General features: G+C 38.8%; 1 protein-coding gene across 1 annotated transcript in view; it reads right to left on the minus strand.

The window, feature by feature from the left end:
* Window positions 1-718: 718 nt before the first annotated feature.
* RXFP2 (relaxin family peptide receptor 2) overlaps window positions 719-23,325 on the minus strand; it is a 120,569-nt gene continuing 97,962 nt past the window's right edge. Inside the window, exons 12-21 of the mRNA XM_063101549.1 lie at window positions 22,493-22,564; window positions 19,190-19,261; window positions 18,206-18,277; window positions 14,892-14,963; window positions 14,715-14,786; window positions 12,457-12,528; window positions 9,932-10,161; window positions 8,923-9,333; window positions 5,617-5,835; window positions 719-978 (exon numbers count right to left, since the gene is read on the minus strand). Coding sequence (XP_062957619.1) covers window positions 719-978; window positions 5,617-5,835; window positions 8,923-9,333; window positions 9,932-10,161; window positions 12,457-12,528; window positions 14,715-14,786; window positions 14,892-14,963; window positions 18,206-18,277; window positions 19,190-19,261; window positions 22,493-22,564 — 1,552 coding nt within the window. The remainder of the gene's footprint in view (window positions 979-5,616; window positions 5,836-8,922; window positions 9,334-9,931; window positions 10,162-12,456; window positions 12,529-14,714; window positions 14,787-14,891; window positions 14,964-18,205; window positions 18,278-19,189; window positions 19,262-22,492; window positions 22,565-23,325) is intronic.

Raw genomic sequence — 23,325 nt, forward strand, 5'->3', positions numbered from 1 at the left:
TTTTTGGCAGTGGGCATGCCCAATTTTCCTTTGTGCCCTGGGAAACCTTAGGAAAAATACCTTAAGATCTCAGCACTTCTGACATTAAATAAAAGCCAAAAAGGTGAATGGTCCTAGGTTTCATTAGTGTGTCTCTCCTGTCATATGTTAGACTTGGTAATCTTGTATGAAGTTCTGCATTCAAAGTTGCTACTCCACCAGCCTCCATAGGTTAGTACTTGGGGTGGGTGAACATCTCAGAATTCCTTTGCAAGATCAATTCAGCAGGATGCTGATGTTTTTATTTGATATTGAAAAGGCAAGGAGAAATGTTAGGTTTATGTCATTATGGCCACACTGGAATAAGATGTGGTGAATGCTTTTATTTTATGGACAATGCAACTTGATGTAAAAGCAGATCATGCAGTGCCAGCATGTGGGCATTCATTGGTAGGTTGGTAGTGTTGACTAGCTAGAGATCAACTGCATATCAGCTTACTACATATGGATTCACTTGTGCGTATCAGGCATGTAATGATCAGAAGAATCCTTTGGTGCAGTTCTCAGCACGGTTGCTACATAGTACAACTGCCGTCCGAATGCAGTGCCAGAAGTCATTCTGCTGTGCTCTCTGTGAGAAAGCCTTGCCGTTGGTAAAGATGAAAAGCATTGCAGGTGTCATCTTCCAAAAGCTGTACCTTGTTTTATGTAGTCCATTGAAAATTACCCAAAACCATTACTAGGAAGCTGGTTTCATTATACTGTCCCCAAGAGTTATTTTGTTCAAAACTCCAAGTTTAAGTGAAGAGGAGTCATCTGTCCACACAATGGATGTAGATAAACTTTTTTTTTTAATTTTGAAAATTGATTTCCTTCTATGTTTGTGCAGCAACTGTTTCAACTTGTCCTTAAAAAAGCTGGTTGTGAGAGTGTAGAGGACTGGGTTCAAGGCACTGTTTACTGGAAGGAAAAAAATCACTATCCAGGAAGTGATTGTGCCTGAAGAAGAAAACAAAGTATGGAAAAAAAAAAATAGAAGTTAAGGTTATACATAGGCACAGAATACAAGTAATACTTTGCAGTCGGTGCTACTTATGAGAGAGCTAGCTAGAACATTTAAGTTTCCTCTCACCACATTGAAAATCTCTTTGTTGGAATAGCACAGGAGCTTGGATTCAAGGTCCTACCATTTAACTTTCTTGAGTTGCAATAACTAATTTGTAGGTTGTTGTGAGGCCAAACAAGAGCAGATATGTGAAAACACTTTGTAAACTATAAATTGCGATATAATGTACTCCTCTTGCTTTTATTGCTTTCCTTTAAAGAAAAATAAGAGAATGAGAAAATAATTCTTAATCAATAGAACAGGATTCAGCCAACTTCTAGTCCAGGAGCCAGATATGACCTTAACCCATCCAGTATCCAAGGTTTATTGTCCTGCTCTGTTACTCCTGCTGTCATATCATCCTATAAGTGGAGACTGTAGATTTGAAGAACTGAAAGCAACGCATCCCCCAGACTTGATGGATTCCTTCTGCGTGCAGCCTCACAAATGCCAATAGAATGTTCAGGAAAAGAGGCTATAAAAGTTCCTCGTGAGGAGAAATTTGGAATGTTAGTGTCCTTCCTGAGTGTATCATTTGCTTGGTTAGAAGTACATGTATTTTTAAAGATACATTTAAAAACGCATTTAAACGCAGCCTGCTCCCATGGTCAGACACCTCTTGCCTATGTGACCCTGGGCAAATCACTTATGCTCCCTGGCCTCACCTGCTCTGCCTGATTTCGGGGGCTGGGCCCGTGTCAGCCCTGTTGATATCCCTTTCAGCACCAATATCTGTGATTGTCAAACCCCACCCCATGATGCTGCCCCCTGCCACCTTTTCCATGTTTCAAAGATCTCCCAGCCTGAGTGAGAGCTAGATAGTAAGGCCAGTGATACTTTCTCTCACTATCCTTTGTCTCCCTCTCCTCCTCCTCCATCTCTTAGCTTTCTTATCTTTTAACCACTGTCATTTTGTTCTTCTCCGATCCTTCTTTGCTCCTTATATCCTTTCCTTTCTTCCCCTCTCTGTCTGTCTTGCCCATTTCATCTCTGACTGCTCAGCTGACCTTCTCTCGTCTGTTCTTTTCTCCTTCCCTTTCCCCTTCCTTCTCCTTTTCCACATTTGCCTCCCTCTTTTCCCATCCCATCTTCTCTTCCTTGTCCTCATTTTTTTTTAGCTGAAAAAGAATATAAAAGGAAAAAATATAAATTTTAGCCTATCTTAGACTTATTAAACAAAGTTTGTATTATCTGTCTTTAATTTAAAAAAATTAGATGATCTTAATAGTTAATGATTGAAGAAAAACAAAGTAAATTGCCTTTTGTCTGTCGTGCCCCCAAAGGGAATTGCAATCAAAACTCGATGCCTGGTAGCTGGCCCCTGCTTTTGATTAAAGACAAACAGCCTGCACAAGTTCCACAGGTAAGTTCTGCTCTGAATGGGACCTTCCGTTCAGTGTCAGGGAGACTCCCTGATTTAAGATGAGCAGCTGAGTTCTGGGATAGGAGGGCTAAAGCTGGCTTATCTTTTGGGTTGACTTCAGGTACCATCAGTGATGTGTCATGACCAGTAGAGTTCGTGGAGGGTGGGGACAGGGTGGGTTTAGGTCCATGAGTGCAGCATTTTCTACAATGCTGTGGGAAGTTGGGCAAGCAAGAAGGGACTTTGTCAAGTGTGATAAAGACTTTTCTCCTAGGACCACTGAGGTGTTCAAGACAAACCTCAAAGTATTGAATTATAAATGTAGGGAAAAACTGGTGTGTGACCCAATGATGTTTCCATAGGACATTTTTTTCCTGTTCTAGTTGGCTTCATTGAGGTAGTTATTAAGTTCATTATCATCTAAAGTGTCTTAGACTCTCTGAGGATGATGGTCATTCCTGCTGCCATCAGGTACCTTTGGTCACCAGACATCTCCGGATTCTAGATCACAGAGTATTGTGGGCTGAACTGTGTCCCCCAAATTTTATGTGTCAGAAACTTGGCCCCCATTGTGACTGTTAAGAGGGTGGGAAATCCTCTTATGGTAATTAAAAGGTGGAACCTTGAAGAGGTGATTGGATTGTAGGACCATTAAAAATGGTGGTCAGGGGCATGGTTCTGAGGGCTTTAAAAGAAGAGCGCATGAGAGGTTAATCTCTCTCTGCTTTCACCATCTTGCAATATGAGGGGTCACTGTTGCCACCACCAGATGTGTTCCTTGGACTTTGGACTTCCCAGCCTCTGAAACTGTAAGCAACAAATTTTGTTTTCTTTATAAACCACCTAGTTTCACATATTTTGTTACAAGCAACAGAAACGGACTAATACACCCCATTATCTCCAAATGTGACTGAATTTGGTGATAGGGCTTTTAAAGAGGTGATTAAGTTAAAATGAGGTCATTAGGGTGGGTCCTATTCCAATCTGGCTGATGTTTTTATAAGAAGAGAACATTTGAACATATGAAGCGATACCAGGGATGTGCACACAGAGAAAAGGCCATGTAAGGACACAGCAAAAGGGGCCATCTGTAAAACAACGAGAAGCCCCAGGAGAAACCCAGTCTGACGACACTTTGATCTTGGATGTCTAGCCTTGAGAACTGTGAAAAAAAATACATTTCTGTGTTACCTTGTTATGGCAGCCCCAGAAGACGAATTCAGAGAGGAAATGCCTCAAGGAGTTAACAGACTTACAAAATATTAAACGTGAAAGGAATTCGAGAGACTGTCTAGAAATAGTCTAGGTGAGCTCTCTAAACTCCCTCTACAGGTCAGTGGTGGATTAGGATAGGAACCTGGGACTCCTGCCTCATTCCTTGAGGGATCCTTTTCTCACCACATGAGGCTGCCTTCTCCCTCCTCTGAGAGATGGGGGCGCCTGCGGTGGGTGGGGAAGGGCATCAAAAGGTGCAGAGACAGGAGTGGGGGAGGGGATGATAAATCCCATCCATTCCACCATCCTTAGACGAAGCTCAGCTTCTTTAATTGAAAAAGCATTTATTGAATAGCACTACATACAAAGCACTGTGGAAAATGCAAAGATAAATAAGACATGCTCCCCGCCTCCTGAAGCTTATAATCAGAAGGGAACAGTGGACTCATTCAAAAATAGTGCTGATATGAAGCAGTTCAAATGAGGCTAGTAAGTGAGGTCATGGACATTTAAGCAACCGGGTTGGATGGAGGTGGGGTGGGGAGAGGTCTGGAATGCCACCATGGAAGAGGGAATATTTGGGTTGGGGCTCGAAGGATGACAGGGGCTAGAATTTTATAGATTGAAAGTATAATCCAGGTGGAGGGAACCGCTTCGGCAAAGGCTGATGTCTTATCAGAAAAGTGCAGAAGAAAAAAGCCTGATCATTCCAATGGGCCTAGATCACAGAATATATGATGATGTGGTAGGATGTAAGAAATATAACAAAGTTAATCCTAGTATTTGGACTTTATTCTGTGAGCAATGGAGGCCAATGGACATTTAAGTCCTATTGAATTTTAATGTTAGGATGTAAAAATTGAGATGTCCAAGTAGTGGTAATAGATTGGAGACTGTTCATCAAGTGAACATCTGTGACCGTTAACATTTAATTAACTCTGCTCCTCATGTACACCTGGCTCTTCCCAAGTGACCTCACACACATTTTTATGGCTTCTGCTCTCACCATCCAGCAAAGGCTCTCGTGTATTCAGCCCTGATCTCCCTCCTGATTTTCACTTCCACGTTTTACATGGTTTGAGGGACGTCTATGCCTGGTGTGGAGACGAAGCTGATCGGTCAAGGGGATGCTGTGGACATTGTGGGTCATTCTGCAGCAAGGCATTTGACAAAGCCTCACGTGACTTCTGCACAGCCAGAGGGACACAGTTTGTGACAGCTGTTTGTCATTTGTGCATTCATCACTCTTTGATAAGGGCTTTTGGTGTGTCAGTCACCAAGCTTGACACTGGGGTGCCAAGATGAACAAGACACAATTCCTGCCCTGGATCAGCTCCCCAAGTAGATCTTCAATCGGCTGAAACAATGAGTAGAAGATGATTTCAAACTCTGTTTCACCGAGAATTGGGTTCAAACCCTGGGTGACCACTGGAGGGCTGTGAACTCTAGATCCCAGAAAGGGCTTCACGTAAAATCCTAACTTACAAAAGCTGATTTTCTTTGGTTAAAGTTGGGGTCTGTGTTGGGAACCTGGCCTTTTCAGTGAGGCACTTCCTTGGAACATCTAGCACTCCACAGAGCCCATGTAGAGGTCTTAGCCCCTAGAGACCAAATCCTGGGGTCGGGGTGGAACCTGGGCATGTATATTTTGATTTTTTTTTTTTTTATGTGTACCCATGGTTAAAGCTATCTAGCTCAGGCAGAAGCAAGATGCTCAAACTTAGTTTATCCCTAGCTCCTGTTTTTTACTCTTTTTGGCTGGATTGTACCACTACCCAGCTTCTTTCTTGGAATACTGACGATAAAACACTGGGGGAAATAATAACTCCTTGTATGGAAGCCATAGGTATTTGTGGAGAATTTACGATGTGTAAGGCACTGTCCTAGATCCTGGCCTCATCAAACAAAGGGCATGAGAAGCACAATGTACTTGGGAAGGATGGAAGGGACTGACCTGGTATTTCCACCCGGAAGAGGGAAAGGATTTTAATTACAAATACAGGAATCCAGCAGATGGCATCAGAGAACACGATAAAAAAGAAACGATTTGCAACAGCCAACTCTCTTCCAAGGTGATACCTCACTTCTGTGGTCTGCAAGGCGGTTTTTTGAATGGAACAGAACATGGTAATATAGGAAAACACAATGATGAGAAAAGCCAGCAAGTTCACACCTGTTGGGAAAAGCACACCTCTTAACATCTCAGGTGGATAAGTCAACCATAAAAATACTGTGGCCTTAGCCCCTTACACTGGTACTTCCAAGCAGCGTTCTCTTGTATAAGCCCAGTGGTGTTCAGCTAAAATCCCAAGTTCAAGGAACTAAGATAAAGGAATCGGGTTTACCAGATCAAAAATAGATTTCAAATATATAAACCCTTTATGAAGAATTAAAGACTTCTGCAATTCAGATATAGGTATGGCATGAAGTAAACACTGGCTTTTTTAAAGCATGAAAAGAGCTACTTTTATTTTAGCTTTCACATGTTCAAACCTTAAGGGATTATTACACAAAAATAAATACAACCCCATTTCTTTATCTTATGAATATGAATAAGATACCCTTGGAATTTATCATAAGCAGAATTCCCTCAGAAACATTATTCGTCATGTTTTTTGGTCTTAAACAAAAATAATACATAGAACAAAAGTACATTTTTATTTTTCTTCAGGTTGCTTACAGTAGTTTAAACTACTATGATTCAGAATATGTTAGACTCATTTTAGGAAAAAGAAAGAAATAAGAAAAAAGTAAAAAATTCAAGTGTATGAATCACTCTTTTGGGGCCAATTATATTCGCAAGATTCTCACTTAATGCTGCTATCCCCTGTAAGGCTGACTTCTTAGTTTCTTAGTTTGCTTTATTCTTGCTGTAATAAAATTCCTAAGAGTGATCATCTCATTCCTCATAGTGAACATACAATTTGCATATATTTTCAAAGTTGTTTAAAAAATGTTCATCTGAACCTAGACTGTATGTGTGACTGGTGAAGTCTAGGGAAAAAATACTTGAACTTTAAGGTGATCTGTTATTTTTATCAAAAACATTTCGTACCGCATGGAATCTTACTGTGGAGCCGTACAATAGAATTATATAAAACTGGTTTGTCTTAGGTCCTTTGTCAGAAGGTTTAGTAAAGCATAAAACAAAGCGACTATGTTAGAATGTCCTCCTCCAGCCCAAATTCTGAAAACAGACTTAGAGATGGGACAAAAGTGTATGCTCTAAATGCACTAGAATAATGCATTTAAGATGTTAACAATAGGGGAAACTGGGTGGGATGTATATGGAAACTTGTATATCCTTGCAACTTTTTGCTAAAATTAAAACTATTCTCAAATAAAAAGTAAATTAAAATATTGTGTATTCTTATATTCTTCAAATAGAAAAAAATTGTCATTTATCTAGAGCTCTAGGACTCCTTTGCTCACATGCGAACAGATGACGTTGTGTGTGTGTGTGTGTGTGTGTGTGTGTGTGTGTGTGTGTGTGTATCTCTTTATCTATCTGGAATATATCACAGGTACTTAACCCCTTTCAGCCAAACCCCCTGCCTTCATTGTACGATCCAGCCACATTGAACTTCTTTGGCTCCTCATCTCATCCTGTTCCCTGGCTCTGGGCCTCTGCATCCACTGTGTCTTTTCCTGGAACACAGCCCCCGCCCGCCTCCTCTGCCTTCACTTGGCTTGTGCCTCCTCATCCTTTGGGCCTTAGTTTGGATTTATTTCTACTGGAAAGCCTTTCCTGGTCCTCAGATCTGGGGCTCCTAGAACACTCTGTACTCTTCCATCACAGTATTTATCAGCCTGTGATGTAAAGCCATGTTTCCTTGTTTTCATCCTCCTCTCTGATCTGTAGAGTCTGTGAGAGCAAAATCTGTTGTATCTTCAGTACCCAGTATAGTGCACAGCCGATAGTAGGTGCTAAATGGGTACTCGTTGAATCAATGAATATCATATTCTGTGTGTGTGTGTGTGTATGTGCGTGTCAGGGAGGGTCTCTATTAAGTGCACCTGTCCTGGGAGCAATGAGAAAATGAGTCATGATATAAAGATACATGAAATATAAAGAACGGCCCACAATATCCTGGGAAAGATATATCTATGAACAAATAGCTACCAATCAGGGTAGGTGTGAGCAGTATTATGAAAATGTTGCAGAGAAAGTGTTTTATTTTTCAGAGGAGGAAGAGAAGTAGATGGAGAAGAGCTGGGAACGAAGGTTAGGACCATTTCATGATGAGTTTTAAGTGACTAATTTAAATGACCTTGGTAGTAGGAGGGAGCTATTGAAAGTCTCTGAGTAGAGGCACACACAGTTGTTTTGATAACCACAGAGATTAAAACAGTGATAGTGAACAGAAAAATGGGAGGAGGGGGAAGACCCCGGGGGGGGGGGGAGAAAAGACCAGAAATGGTTAAGGTTGAGGTCTTGAAGTTTTAAACTACGGCAACAGCAGTGGGCAGAGGCTAGAAAGAACAGAAGACAGAGCAAATTTTGATAAAAACTATTTGATTTAAAAAAGGGCAATAGAGCTTGTTGACAACTTGGATGAGTGGGAAAAGATGGGAGGGAGAGTTAAAATGAAAATACTGCCCTAGTTAAAGAGAGGATGTGGGAATGGCCTTAATTTTAAACAGGAGTGATACATATTAGAAACTAGGAAAAAGTTTTTAACTTTAAAGACTAAACTTGTTATTCATTTGTAAGAAAATGTACAGTCTTCTTTTCTAAAAAAATTAGAGGGAATTAAGAAAACTGAAAAAGAAAGAATTTTATTAAGAATCCTTACATTGCTGGCTTAAAAGCTATATTTACCAAAAGGCAATAAACCTACCTGGTCTGTCCATTTAGATATCTCCTGCTAGTTAGTTCAGAATTTTAGTATTATTTTTTAAACTCATAACTACATTATAAAAAAAATGACTTCAAATAACTTGGTAGGGTTCCAGGACTAGGCATTATACTAGAATTCCTCCAGCTCATAGTTACCACATATAAACATGAAATCAAAAGATCTTACGGATAATAAAAAGATCAACCAGAAATCCTGATAGTACATCTTTGCTTTCCACACTAAATCTCTATAATAAAAGTTAAATAAAAACTTTTATGAATACATAGTGAGAACTTTTCTTTAAAAAGGACCCAGTCTTGACTATATTAATTTCCAAAATAGACAAATCTGCCTCTGCTGAAATTTAAGGTATTTCTATCAAAATTATGTTTTTCCAGGAAATGAAGAAAATTATTTACCTAGGAAAATTCCAAGAGAATACCCTTTGCTTCCAATATCTTCTGTTTGATCATAATAAAGTGGGAAGCATACTCCATTTTTCCCATAAAAGTTTCCAAAATAATCCTCATTCCAAAATGGAATTATAGCTATTAAAAGTCCCGCCATCCAGATGCAAATGAGGGTGGCCACGGTCTGCCGTTTTCCAGGACGAATGGTACTGAAGGGGAAGACGATGACCAGGAACTTCTCCAGAGTCAAGTAGGTCAGCAGCAGGACAGAGACTTCGGTGGACAGCATGGCCAGGAGCCCCATCAGGCGACACTGTAAGCTCTCCATCCACAGCAAGGCGTACTTCTGGTACTGCCCTCGGTATTTGATATCAAAAAAGCCAACAAAGAACAAGTAAACACCCATCAGGCAGTCAGCACCTGCGGGAGAATCGAAACAGTGTATGTTGGTAGTTCCCAGTTTTCTGGTTAAGTCTAGTTCCAGCATTTTAGTATTCTGATTAGGTCTAGTTCCTTCATCCTGTATTAAATGGACTAACGTAAGCCCCTACTAGAGTACAGATTTCAAAATCTGTACTACTTCAAAAGTACTGCACTATATCCTTGTTTTATAGTTTAAAAAAGTGGGAGGGGGAATTTTTTGAAAGAGAGGAAGGGCTAATTTTTAAATAGTAAACATGTTTTACTTGCAATAGTTAATAAAGGGAATCATTTTCTGGACTCAGGGAGCACGGGTGTTATTGTAATTGAAGTTAGGCTTAATTTTACAACCCACAAAACTTCCTCCATAATCCGTCACTTGCTTATTGGCTTCCTGTTACTCCATTTCCAAGACATCACCCCCTTAGGTAGATCATGCAATCTAAAACAGAGCCATAAAGAACAGTTCCTTCATATTTAGAAGAAAAAATTTTCCCAACGTATATAATTCATATTAAATGCCATTGGTTGAAGGCCCATATATGCATACAGCTCACAGCAGATACCCTAAATCTTTTTATAAAGGAAGCATACTTACAACAAAGGACTTTGATGGACATAGCGTGAGTTGTATTTTCAGCTTTAATGACAGATCTCATGCCAATGACAAAAAGATTTCCAAAGCAGGTAATGAAAGCTATAACCCAGACAAATATTCTGAGGATATTGTTAGCCAAGAGGTCCTCAAATGAAGAAATGCCGTCAGTCAAGGGCATACATATTCGGACATGGGGAGCATAGGAGCAGTACCGAAAGTTTTTGAAATAACTAAAGTCAAAGGGAAAAAAAGAGTCACTTTACAGCAATGACACAGAAACTACAGTTGCAATCCTATCGGGGCTGTAACTCTACGTTAGGTGTGCAACTCGCTAGGTTGTTTATTTTTGTTTAGTGGTGTTTATGTAATTAGAAAGGTTTTCATTAAGTATTATGTTATTCTATGTTGTGTCCCTCTTTTAAAGATGAGGAACCTAAAGGACATAGAAATTCAGTGGCTTGACTGGGGACAGTTAAAGGGGGACATGAAAATCTGAAATCTCAGGGGCTCTATTTTTACCTCCATCACATTGGATTATTCTCTAGGGTATTATAAAAAGTAGATTATCATTGTGAGATTGCTCTCTAGCAAACATTCAGGAGCTTGGGTTTGGGATGTAAGGAACCTATTGTAACTCACTAAAAGCATTACCATATTGTCCTTAGTTTTAAACACCGAGGTCTGCTCACTTTAGCCTTCCTTCCCCTGACACTGGCAGGAAGGGAGGCTCTCTGAGACTAGGAAAGTTCAGTCTCACTGGAGCTGGGAGGACAAGCAGCCGCCTTAAGTGTGGATTTCTGACCAAGGTCTGAAAGGGCTTAAGCAATTTCTAGAGGATAATGTAGGTTTGCCTGTGGTCGGCGTATTTACAGTCTGGGTAGGGGTATGGGTATGTCGATTCTTCCCTGGACATTGCCAGGGCTTCTCCCTCCCTCCGTTCAGGTCAACTCAAATGTCACATCAGTCTGACTTCCACCTAAACCACCTAAATCCTTCTCTATCCCTTTCTCTTGTTTCACTTGCCTTCATAGCACTTATTAACTGTTTATTTGTTTGCTCGTTTACTCTCTGGTTCTCAAAGCTAAATGGAAGCTCCATGGGACAGATATTCTCTCTCTTGTTCGTTACTCTGTTCTCTGCATCTAGAATGGTGCCTGGCACATGGTAGGTACTCAGCAAATATTTCTTGGATTAACAAATGAATGATGGATAATTTAGTGCTGGATGGATCAGGTAGAAAAATAGGAGGCAATTTGTGCCCTCAAGTATCTTACTGTTAGGCTTCCTAATACCTGGCATTCAGTGAAAGGAACTTGACATATGTTTTTCTTATTTTCTTCTTGCTTGGAATCCCTGGCACACCCTTGGCTTGGCCTCTTGGTTATGTTAGGATTCTATTATGTCCCCTGTCTTCGATAGAGCCACCTTGGGTCTCTAAGGGGTTCCACCTCCCCTCACACTGTGACCATACTCCTGGTTGACAGGTGGAAGGAATGCGGGTGACAGGTGGAGGTGTTTCAATAAGTGAAGAACAAAGAACTTGAAAGAGGAATAAGTAGGTCACTTAGTAAGGAAGTAGCTAAGCTAACGTGCTTTCTGCTCATTGTTGCATACTTCCTGACCTTGACCTGAGGTCTCTCTCCACTTAAAACAGCAGCTTCTCCATCAAGTCCTAAAAAGGTTGCATTTCTCTATTCTAAGAAGACCTCACATTCTGCCTGTAATAAGGAAATGATAGCCTCACTGAATGTTTGTCTAATGGTGCCCGAGAAATTAACAAAACCATGGGATATGCGTCAAACACTTGTCTTGTAGAAATCACACCTGCTGCACAGACATAAACAAAACGTCTCCCAAGGAGCACCTTCATATCAACCATTTCATCCACCTGCTGCACCCAACTTGTAATTTCACATCGAATTCTCCCTATTTTTGTGGATAACAATAGTTAATTTTGAAATCATGAACACATAGATTACACATTTGATAAAGAAATGATACTGTTATAAACACATATATTAACACAACTTACACAGTGCACTTTAGCCAAATATATTAAAGTGACTTATCAAAAACTACTATAAAGATTAATTACCTCCATTCTGTAGTGCACTTAGTTACAGTAACAACACCTGGAATTTATATAGCACCTTTCTTCCTAAGGGCTCAAATCTTAGAGCAGCCGACTGCTCACTCATGTGAGGTGAATTAATGTTTCCAGGTCGCCTGAGTACCCTTTAGCCAGTAACTTCATCTTGTGTAATATGTGGCATTCTGGTACCCTGATCTCTTATTGGGCCTCAATTGGATAAACAGCATGTTTCCAGAGAGAAGGGTCATTCATGTCGCACATCAAATAATTGAACTCTATTTGAACAGGGACCAAAGGTGACAAAATTAAAAAGTTCTCAATAAAAAGACTGTTGTTGCATAAAAACACATTGCAGTGATACATTAGACAGTTTACACTAGAACATTCAAAACATTTCACCATGCTTTCTTTTCCATTCTTCATACATACATACATGTGAGAAAGATTCTTCATGGGTTGAAACATTTGTGTGTTTATATTTGGAATCTCTATCCTTTCCAGGTCTCTGGAAAATACGCACAATAGGTTTAATGTTTTTAGGGTTGAAATTTAATAATTGTGTTCTTTGTCCTAAATACAATGCTTCAAAAATACAATGCTTCAAAATCTTATGTTACCTGTTCACATTAGGATGAAAATTTTACAGTGTACTATCTTAGAAAATTGCTGTTTCTATTTGTGCCTTCTGTGAGCTGGAGCTGATTCTGTCACTTCACACGCAGAATTACATTCTAAAAGAACACTTTCACTCCTTTCTTTACTTAAGAATGGCTGTGGTGATCTGTGTGATTATGAAATTGACTCTGTGGTTTGATTTTATGAATGATGCCACGGTAGTTAGGGGGTTTCATTCGGGGGCTGATACTTCCAAGCTGAGAGCATCACTGAAGTGAGTTTTGTGAGAATCTGAATTTAAATATGGTCATTTCTTCCTGGCCTGTGTGTCTTCAGAGTGGAAAACGACAGAGGCAGCAAGAGTAGCTCCAGTTCAGGAAAATCTTTTTCTAAGATGACATTGGGAAGTGTTAATCCTTAAATTCCTACAGGCCCCAAAAGATGTCCTTGAAAGGCTCTAGTGATCACTCCTAAACTCTTAATTTATTCAGAAGCTTCTGCAAATGTGGATACTTTGAGACCTCTTTAGGATGGTGTGAATTAAGAGCTGTCATGTTCCCAGGAAACAGATGGAGAGATGACAATCTAAAAAGACAAAAGCCTTTTGCTTTTAATATTTTGAAAGATGTCTGATTCTCGCTTGGTTTCTTTTTGGCTAATCCGAATAAGGATTTCTCATCATAGTTCTGAGTTTTCCTTGACCCAATGAGTCCTTCATAGAGAAACCACCTTGATTTTTAGAAGTTAGATATGAAACCTGGGGGAGCTATTATACTAATGAATTATCTCATGGCTCCTTTAGCAGAAAACTCTAAGTTCTTTCTAAAGGTTTTTCCCCACTCTTCTTTCTTTTGTTTTCTGGCTTTCTCCTGAGCTAATCACAGTTTCAGCTTTACATGGATTGTGTGATTGTTTGCCTAATATCCTGTAGTATCCTAAAGAGAAGAGGCCACTATATTCTAATTGTCTAAGACAGTGCTATATATAAGTTGGTGATCAATAAATGTTTTTAAAGTAAGTGTGTAAATGGAACTTAGTAAATAATTGAGGCCAAAAAAGAGAAAAGAATGAAGAAAGAAAAGTGTGCAGTAAATAGCTGCTACTTTGACTTTCGGAAAGGCATTATGTGGTGACTTGATATTCAGCTTTCAGAAATGCAGTATGTGGTAAGTGAAGGGAAGAATCGTACTGTCCATATTCTGAGGTCTGCTCTTATATTTAAAAACAATAAATTATTTATAATTTTAGTTTTTTTTATATTCTAGCTTCTTGAGAGCAGGGACCAAGACTTTTTCATCAGGGGATACTCACTAATATCTGTTGAGAGAGAACCTAAATCTTACATCAATTTCCCAAAGAAAACTGTTTAGCAAGAATAAGAAGTGATATTAAGAATTGGTCTTTGGAATTATATAAAGAAATGCAGAATGCTTTCTGTGTTCAAACAAACAAACAAACAAACAAACAAACAAACAAACAAACAAACAAACAAACAAACAAACTTTAGCCAGCAATGGCTAGCCCTGGGAAAGGAATCATGAAGTTTAAAAGATAGCCACAGAGTTCTTCACACTACTGACAACTAATATGGTTGAAATTCTAAAATATTACACAACATTAATTGTCTGAATGTCTACATTTGTGGGATTTTTTTTCTTTACTTATTGAGAAGTAGAAAGCATGCATTCTAGACCAATATCAAGTAGATTCTTATAGGAAAGGGTAAAGGGGAAAAGCAGGCAAGTCTTACATAACTGTTTTTGCCAAACATTTAGTAACAAAACTACTGCAAATTTAATTCTTTGTGAAAAATTTAGAATGAAAATTTTCCATGCAAACTCGGTTTTCAGGAAGAAGCTATATGTAGTTTCAAACATAGATATGGTCTTTGCACATGTTGAATCGTAAAAATGAGGCTTTGTGGTCATTCTGCACATAATTGATGGTAATAATGATATTTACAATCATCCCAGAATGCGTGCTTCTATGTGTGAAATACCTGTTTAAAAACAAATGTCTCCAAGTAAAGTGCATCCACTAAAATTATAATAAACATAATTGTAATATTGTACTTACAGAGACTGAAGTTGTTTAAGACTTTCAAACTGGTTCTTGGGCACATACAAAAGAGGATTGGATGACAGGTTCCTTTTTTTACCATTAGTATAAAAGGGAAAAGAAATATGAGGATGTTATTATTTTGGAAGCTCAAGATGATGCCATTTATAACTGACTATGGTGAGAAGAACTTACAGTTTTTGTAGAAGCTTCAGTTCTTTAAAAAGACATGGTGGTAGCTCCATGATCATATTGCTAGACAGATCCCTGTTGATGACAGTGAAAACCCAAAGCAATTACATTAGAACTAAATGACATAGTTATTACTCCTCACAATTATCATCATCCCGTTTGATGTCACAGAAAATTTAACAAACCTGATAACTTGTTACACAACAGCAAGGCCATGAGAGTCGCCAAATGGATATGTTTTTCATCACTTTCAGACATGTGGCATTTTGCTCATCCAGTTCCTATCTGGAATTTCTTCTCACCCCCTCTCCAACATGTTCCCAATCTGGCTTTAATATCTACTCTGATTAATTTCCTCTGTTTTAGGTACTGTTTGTACACTTCTACCATTTATGCTTCTGTGATTCCTACTTGCTTCATATATGTGATCTCTTGTTTATGCAACAAAACTTTTGGAGGTCAAGACTTGTGACTTCTATTTATTTTGCATTCCAACTAAGATAATATTGACCATTCAGTATCTGCCCAGAAAATCTTGAATGAATAAATTCACACATTTTAAATGTATTCTTATATAAGACTATCTTTGTAGAACAAATTGAGAGTTTAGAATTACATATGATAGGACTGGCCAACTCAGAAAGAATTGTAGGGAAGTGACTTTATGGAACGTGAAAAAGAGATCTGCTAGGATCAGAAGAAGAGTCCACAATATCCTTCTGAGCCAGAGAAGATGTGAAAGATAAAACAAATATACGATTGCCTAATTGAGAGCCAAACAAAACATCTTACCTATTCTTGATACTTTGGAGCTGCTGAGAGTTATACATATACTTTGGATATGTGAGAGTTATTTAACTAAGACTTTGCTCTTTCTCTAAAGAAGCTTAAATTTAGAGTAAAAACTAGATTATAAAACAAGAATGAAACAAGCACTTATAGAGGTACAAACAACACACAGAGGAAGGAGTCATCCATCTCGGCCCGGGAAATTAGGAAGCACTTGAGCAAGGCTTAATGATCTGTGGTGGAATAAGGAAGAGCAGCTTTTCAGGTGAGAACAGAGAGATGCTGGGAATTCATGACATCTTCAGCAGTCAGCAAGTTGTCCAACATGAGTGGAGGATAGAAAGATGCGAGTGACTTGAGTACACCACAATGCAGTATGTTCCACAGTACAGTGCAGGCATCAGAATCACCGAGGATGCATATGAAAAGACCACATGCCTGTTGCCCACCCCAGAATACCACATCAGAGTCTCGTAAGCAGCTTGGTACCGTGTATTTAAACCAATAGCCCCTGTAATTCTTGTGATTCTTGATTCTTCTGCATGTTAACGTTTGAAAACTGTATCAAGGACTTTGCTAAATGATTGACAACAAGGAATGAGAACATTAACAGGACAGTGGCATAATATGCTCTGGGTTATGGGATGATAGTTCTGTCAAAAGCTTGAAAGACAGGATGAAAAGCTAGAGTTGGAGGAAGGAGACCAGATTTGGACCAGGTGAGAGCTGATGAAGGCTTAAGGGGACTTTGGCAGGGCTTTAGGTCTGAGAGTCTTAAGAGAGGGGCAGAGAAAAACGGGGAGCAGTCTTCAAGCCCGGCTGCCAGGAAGGGTGCTGTTCCCACTGAGATGGCAGCTCCAGGTGAAGAAGCTGGCAACAGGGTAAGGAGCCACTGTTGGTATGGTTTTAAACTGGATACTTTTGAGGTGCTGACATGGTGCCCCAGCGTGAGGTCCTGCCAACTAGGCATTCTGATCAGGTGATTCATGTGAGAGGAGCACACCTGCCTCACAGCCCAGAAAGAAAGCCACAGGTGTGCACAGGCCAGAGAGAGCTTGACAACAGAGCAAGATGATGATGATTGTGTATAGGCCTAGAAAATTCCTTCACAGCGTTACATAGAAAATTAAAGCACACTCTTTGGGGAGAGGACTTCAGGGACCTCACATACTTGTGCTGATTCCTCCCCAGGACGGGTTTGCTGTCATGAAGGCACAGTAAAGTTACCTAACACTTACAAACTCAAGACGTATAAATGCCTTGTTCAAGTTATATCTATCTGCTTCTGAATTTCTTTTAGCTTTCTGAGACCAAGTGGATTGGAATGGGTTACTGGTGGTCTTAAAAATAGCAGGCTACTGTTTCTTAAGTCGGCTCTATTTATATATTTTTTTGGTGTGGCTCTTCCTATATGTAGCATGAGAAGAAAATTAGGAAAAATTTTCAAATGTAGACTCCGTACCACTGCTTCCTTAAGTTTATATATAAAATACACTTCTGCTTGTCCTGGGCTGCTGCCCCACCCCACCCTGTAACCCAAGTTCATATCTATTCTCCAGAGCCCGAACAGGAATGCCCCTGAGAGCAGGTCTCTTCTAAGTGAGATGATTTTAATTTTTTGCTATAAAACGGTAATATTTTTAGGTCTAATGCAGTGCCTTGCACATAGTAGGCACTTAATAAATATTTGTGGATTTATGATGTTCATAATGCTTATTAATTAGATTGAATTTTCTTAATTATTTATAAATTATTTTAATAATTACTCATTGAGTTATTTTTCCTAGTCTTTTCTGGATTTCAAAACAAGATATAAAGAATGGGGGAGAGATTAATTAGGAAATTAATTTCTATTTTAAGGCCTCAATCAGGAGGATGAGTTCTCTACCCTAATCATCACTATTTATAACGGTTTAATGATAGACAATTATGTGAGGAGCAATGAATTAATAACAAGACAAAGGTTTTTTAAAAGTCTTATATCTACACAACATGTACGAATAGAAAAAATTACATGAGCTCTCTGAACATTTTTCAACAAGCCTAATCCTCCTCATTCTAGACATCTGTGTTTGCTTAACCTTCTGAAGAAGCCATAATTTCTCAAGAGATGATAAGCATCTTTGTTTCTTTGTTCAGCTATAATTAATTAATATTATTTCAGTTAGTCAGTTATTTATTCAGCAAGCATTTATTGAGAACTAACTATACTCCAGTCACTACAGATAAATGATCCCTGCACTTAAGCAGCTATGGAAAACTCATTTACTCCCAAACACACGTAGACATGAAATTGCCCAAAGGAAATAGGTAGGGAAACTAAGGTAGGCTAAATTCATATTAAGCCCACTGTCTGATTTTAATGTGCTTATGACTTTAGGATAATGTTGATTTTCTTAATTGATTTTTAATATCCAATAGTCTACAGGATTTTGATTGCTACTAGTGGAAATGCAGTCTCACTAGTCATTTAAATTTATAATCTTGGAAGAAGCAATCATATTTTCCTAGTAGACGATGCTACTTACAGTTCTCCTAAATTTTTTAATGAAGAAAATGTCTTCTCTGGAACAAAATCAATTTGATTTCTAGGCAGAAACCTGTAAGACATGGTGAGAGTCAGCACTGTGGGTTTGCGTCTGCTGCAATAATCAGTTCTCACTGGGAGATGCCATTGATCTGGATGTAATTTAAGAAGCCTCCTTTGAAGTCTCAAAGGGAGACGTCATCTGGTGTGGAACCTGAGGCAGGAGTTTCTCACTGAGGACATCCACATGTTCTCCCCAGGAAGTGCTACCATGAGCAATCTGAGCTGAGTGTGGTCTATAAAGCTGCACTTTGTTTGGATTCTGATTATTTTAGAAAGTGTCCCTTTCTAATTTTTCTTTTCCATTCATTTTCTGACCACCCATCCAATCAATAAACATTACTAAATGCTTAGTATATATGGAAAACTATAATTAAAACAAAACCAAAATACTTGTGTTTCTAACCTTACCAGTGCAAACGTGCCAATTGACCAATCCATCTGCCTTCCCACCCCATAAAAAAAATAATGAGAAATTAGCACCAACAATTAGAATCTAGATGTTTTTCCATTTAGAATGAAATTATAATTTTTTTTCTCTAGAAAGACATATAGCGATAAGAGTCTTTGGCAGCAACAGCTCATCCTTGTATAGCTAACCACTTTTCCATACATTACCTCATTCCGTTGGTGACCAAGGGGTTAGGAAACTGGAACTTTCAGGTACTAGTTCAGCTACGAAAGTGCACAGAAATGATGATTGCCTTCAGAAATGAGGAGAGTAGCTGGAGACCTAAATGGTGGGCAACTTAAGGCTCAACCCCACCATCAAAATCAATAAATCAGCATGTACATTTTCTAGAATTGCAGTTTCAGACCAGCGCTGTAACCAAAACACTACTTTAAAATTCTTTGTCAATGTTTACTTTTAATTTCCAAATCTATAGGGTTTCCCCTCATTTACTGAAGCCTGTTGTATACTTACAGCACTGTGAGCGAATCGCAGGACAGAAAGGTGGCATTTGTAAGATTTTTTATTCGATTGCCTTCCAAATCCCTGAAGGTCATAGAGGAAAATATTTTTAATATCTTTACACAAATCACATGTTTAGACATACTTTTGTTGCTATTATAGTTCTAAACTTTATTTTTACTTTATTCTGATTTTGCTATGTTTTCCTTCTAATTAGTGCAGGGCCAATATAATTAATATGATGCTTCTTTTCCCCTTTCAATTAATGTTAGAACTTAACAAATTGATGGAAAGGACAGCCTAACAGTTAGTGATTGAGTGTCTTTCTGTGCTGCATACCATGCTAATAATTACAATATTGCCCGATCGTCATAAACTATCACCTAATAGGCTTCTACGGTGTCAGGTGCTGTTCTGCATGCCTAACACAGCACCCTGCCAGGATGTTATTATTACACCCCATGTAACATATGAGGCTCTTGGAAATTCACTTTTCTTTTGATCATACAGCTAGTAAGGGGTAGAATTCACCTTCTAATCCAGATCTGTCTGACTCTAAAGCCTAGACACTTTGTCTGTGGCGTCATAAATAGTCATATTCTCACATTCTCCCCAACATGAGGTAGATGTTTTGGTCTCTATTTTACTGAAGGAGACACTTGGGTCAAAGTTATCCTGCACATACTGAGTGCCGGAATTAGGATAGAATCCCCATCTGTGTGAAGCCAAAGCTCAGGCTCTTTCCACCGTGCCTCAACGGTGCGAATGTCCAGTGCGGTGCTGCTCAATGTGGTGAGGACTGCAGCCTCAGCGCCACCTAGGAACTTGCTGGAAATGCAGATTCTCAGGCTCAGCCCTGAATCAGAAACTGTAGGACTGTAGTCCAGCCAGCTGTGTCTTAGCAAGTCCTCCTGTTTGCGATGCACGCTGACGTTCGAGGATCACTGCTAGGAATGTTTTATTTTGCCAGGTGATTAGTTAGGACAATGACAACATACTCAGGAAATGCCCTCCGGAACACTCTGACATTCCCACTTCGGAGCCGTGTGGGGGAATGAGAAAAAGTTGACTTTTCTGCCAGGTCTCTTAATTTATCTTTATAGTCAGCTTCCTACAATCTTCCCCAAATATGACAATAGCTATTTTGCTGCTTCTGAATCTTTCATGGTCCCACTAAAATCGCCAACCCCTCTGCCATTTTCTTTGGCTTAAAAAAATGTTTTTTAAAAATTGACATGCAATAATTGTACAGTTATTCATGGGGTACAGAATAATACACATATATAATGTGTAATGATCAAATCGGGGCAATTAGCTATCCATCACTGCAAACACTTGTTTATAATTTCTTTGCATTAACTCCTCCTTTCTAGCCGTTTGAAAATTAACAATAGATTATTGTTAATTATGGTCATCTCATACTACCCTAGAGCACTAGAACCTATTCTTACTACCTATGTGTAAGTTTGTATTCATTAACCAACCTTCCCTTGTCATTTTTCTTTTAAATCCTATTTTAAGACCATCATACAGATTCTTGTAAGAATTTGATATGTATTTTTCTCTCAAAATACTGTCATTAAAAATAATAAACACTACTCTCTTAAAAGTCCAAATATTGTCAGCTAGAATGGGAAAAATGTTTTTCATGTTCTTTGGAGTTGTGAGAGCAACTGTCCTACTTGATGGCAAGTCAGGAAGGGGCAGAAACCTTGCCAGGGCAGGTTTTCTCCTGCCTTTATGCTGGAGAGAATTGTTTCGGACCTCTCAGCTTTCTAGCCTCCAAGTTTTAAGGCCCTTTCTCACTTTTGAACAGGCCATCTTACCAACTGTATATTTCCATAGGGTGTTTATTTTATTTCCTAGTGTTTGTAGTAGCCTACAATGAAAATGAGTATCCCAGAAGCCCAGGGCATGCTGGTTCCTGATCGCCTCTGTGTTACTGATGCCCATTTTGGGGAGGGAGAGCAGGCCCTGACAAAAAAGGTCTCTCACATTTTTCTGCTCTTTCCTGTTTGTTTCCCATTATGTATATGCACTTGTTTAGTTTCTAAGTATTTTCTCCCACTTACTCTTTTAATTTAATTTTATTTATTTTTATTGAAACATAATTGGTTATACATATTGGTGGGGTTCAGCATTAGTCTTAATGAGCATTGTTTTCATGGTTTTCACATCATTATTTCCATTTTTAATAGTGGCACACTTAGAGACCTCTATTGCTTTAAAAGCCTTTTGATAACAGATATATAAGTAAACACATTAAAAAGTCAGTAAACACACACACCATCACCTAATAGTGATGTAACAATAGATTTTTGAGGCTGGTTCAGAGAGGATTAAAAGCTGAGGTATAAAAATTTTATTACTTATGGTATTGAGTACCCCAATTTGACTATGAGAAGAGTTCTGGGGGTGGAACAACCAGAATTTTCACAGGGCAGGAAGTTGATGGCTGTGATGACCCTGGTTGTTACAGCAGACGGTGAAGGTGTATGTGGCAGGACATGGTGGGTAGTGGTGGTGAAGCCATGATTTAACCTAAATGAATGCTTTATTTTATTATTTTTTTTGTCAAGACAAGGTATGTAGAATAACTAAAGGTTTTAAACAGATATTGGCTAACAGCTAACAAGAAGTGGAAATGGTTTTGCACATCCATCTAAGGTTTATTGAGCACATATTATGCCCTAAGTCATGATCCTCATGCTGGAGAATGAAGTCATGCAATAGGTTTCTGCCCCCACAGAACTTAGGAAATGGAAGGAGAGAGACAGAAAGAAACCCAGTGATTGTATGATGATAGTGCCCTGAGATAGGTGTGAGGTGTATAAACTTGGCAGCATGGTAGGGTTTTGCACGTGGTGCAACAGGAGGACAAAGGCAACCACTGAAACTGGTTGGTGTGTCAGGAACAGTTTCCTGGAGGTGATGTTGAAGTTGACTTTTGGAAGAAATATTGGAGTTAGCCAAAGAATAAAGGAGCAAGACTTTTAAAGCTCAAGGACTGGTATGTATATAGAAAATTGATTGTAGGAGCAGTAGTTTGCTGCATCTGGAAGGAAGGGGCATGTGGATGAGGGGCAGGGGAAGACTAGACAGGGTAAGAGATGGGAAATGAGGGGTCTCAGGAGCTCAAGGGGGGAAGGGTGAGCGTCACTCTCACACTTTCGGTTTAAACCAGGAAGTAATGTGATCAGATTTTGGTTTTGGAGGGAAATCATGGATGGACTTTTTAGGTAATCTTGAATTAACTTTGTGGCTAGTTTCCTCAATCTGGGCAAATAACAAATAAAATTCTAAATGAATACTCACATCCAGTTGAGTTGAGGCATTTGGGCACACATATGTTCGGGAAGAGTTTCTAAATAGTTATTAACCATAGACCTTCACACAAAGAAAATATTAATTAGAAACAAAATGACATACCACTTTAAGAACAGTATTTTTACTATTCATAATTTGAAAGCTTGCATGCTAAAATGAATATATTATGATGAAGAGTATATACATAACTACCCTTTTAAAATGGTCTTTAGATATGTGAATGGCAAGGATTAGGGAGCAGATGTTGTCAAAGAAACTACAAATGTGTAAGTATGATGTACATCTTAGGAATAAATATTATACAGTTTAATTTTATGAGATGCAACAAAAGTATATTTGGGTAATGATTTTGAGGTTCATGGTAATTTTTCTTGTAAACTTCAGATTTGCAATCATTTCCAGTGCCATATGTCCAATGTTTCTCCTTAAGGGAAACATTAATCATTTATATTATTAAAGGGCCACGTTGGAAGCTGTATCAAATCTAAGAAGTGACAGTAGGGGGAATTAAGGGAAAGAAAGCAACTCATGTGCATGTTAAGCTGTATGATTAATTTACGATATTGTGGTCTCTTTAGACAAATGGAAAAATAATGATGTTATGCAATCAATTGTAAAGGAACATAATAATCCCCTGCTGATAAATCATTCCAGTGTATTAATAAGCAGTAAAAATGTAATTATGAAAACAGCTGTGATAGTAGGGCAAAGATTTTGGAGTTTTCAGGGACTCTTGCTGGGCAAAGGCACATTTTCCTCTGTTAAAAATGGAGTTGGTGCTGCACTTCTGGGAGATTCTAATAGATTTAAATGTAGTTAGG

This window comes from Cynocephalus volans, chromosome 7, assembly GCF_027409185.1.
Source record: "Cynocephalus volans isolate mCynVol1 chromosome 7, mCynVol1.pri, whole genome shotgun sequence".
NCBI lineage: Eukaryota > Metazoa > Chordata > Mammalia > Dermoptera > Cynocephalidae > Cynocephalus > Cynocephalus volans.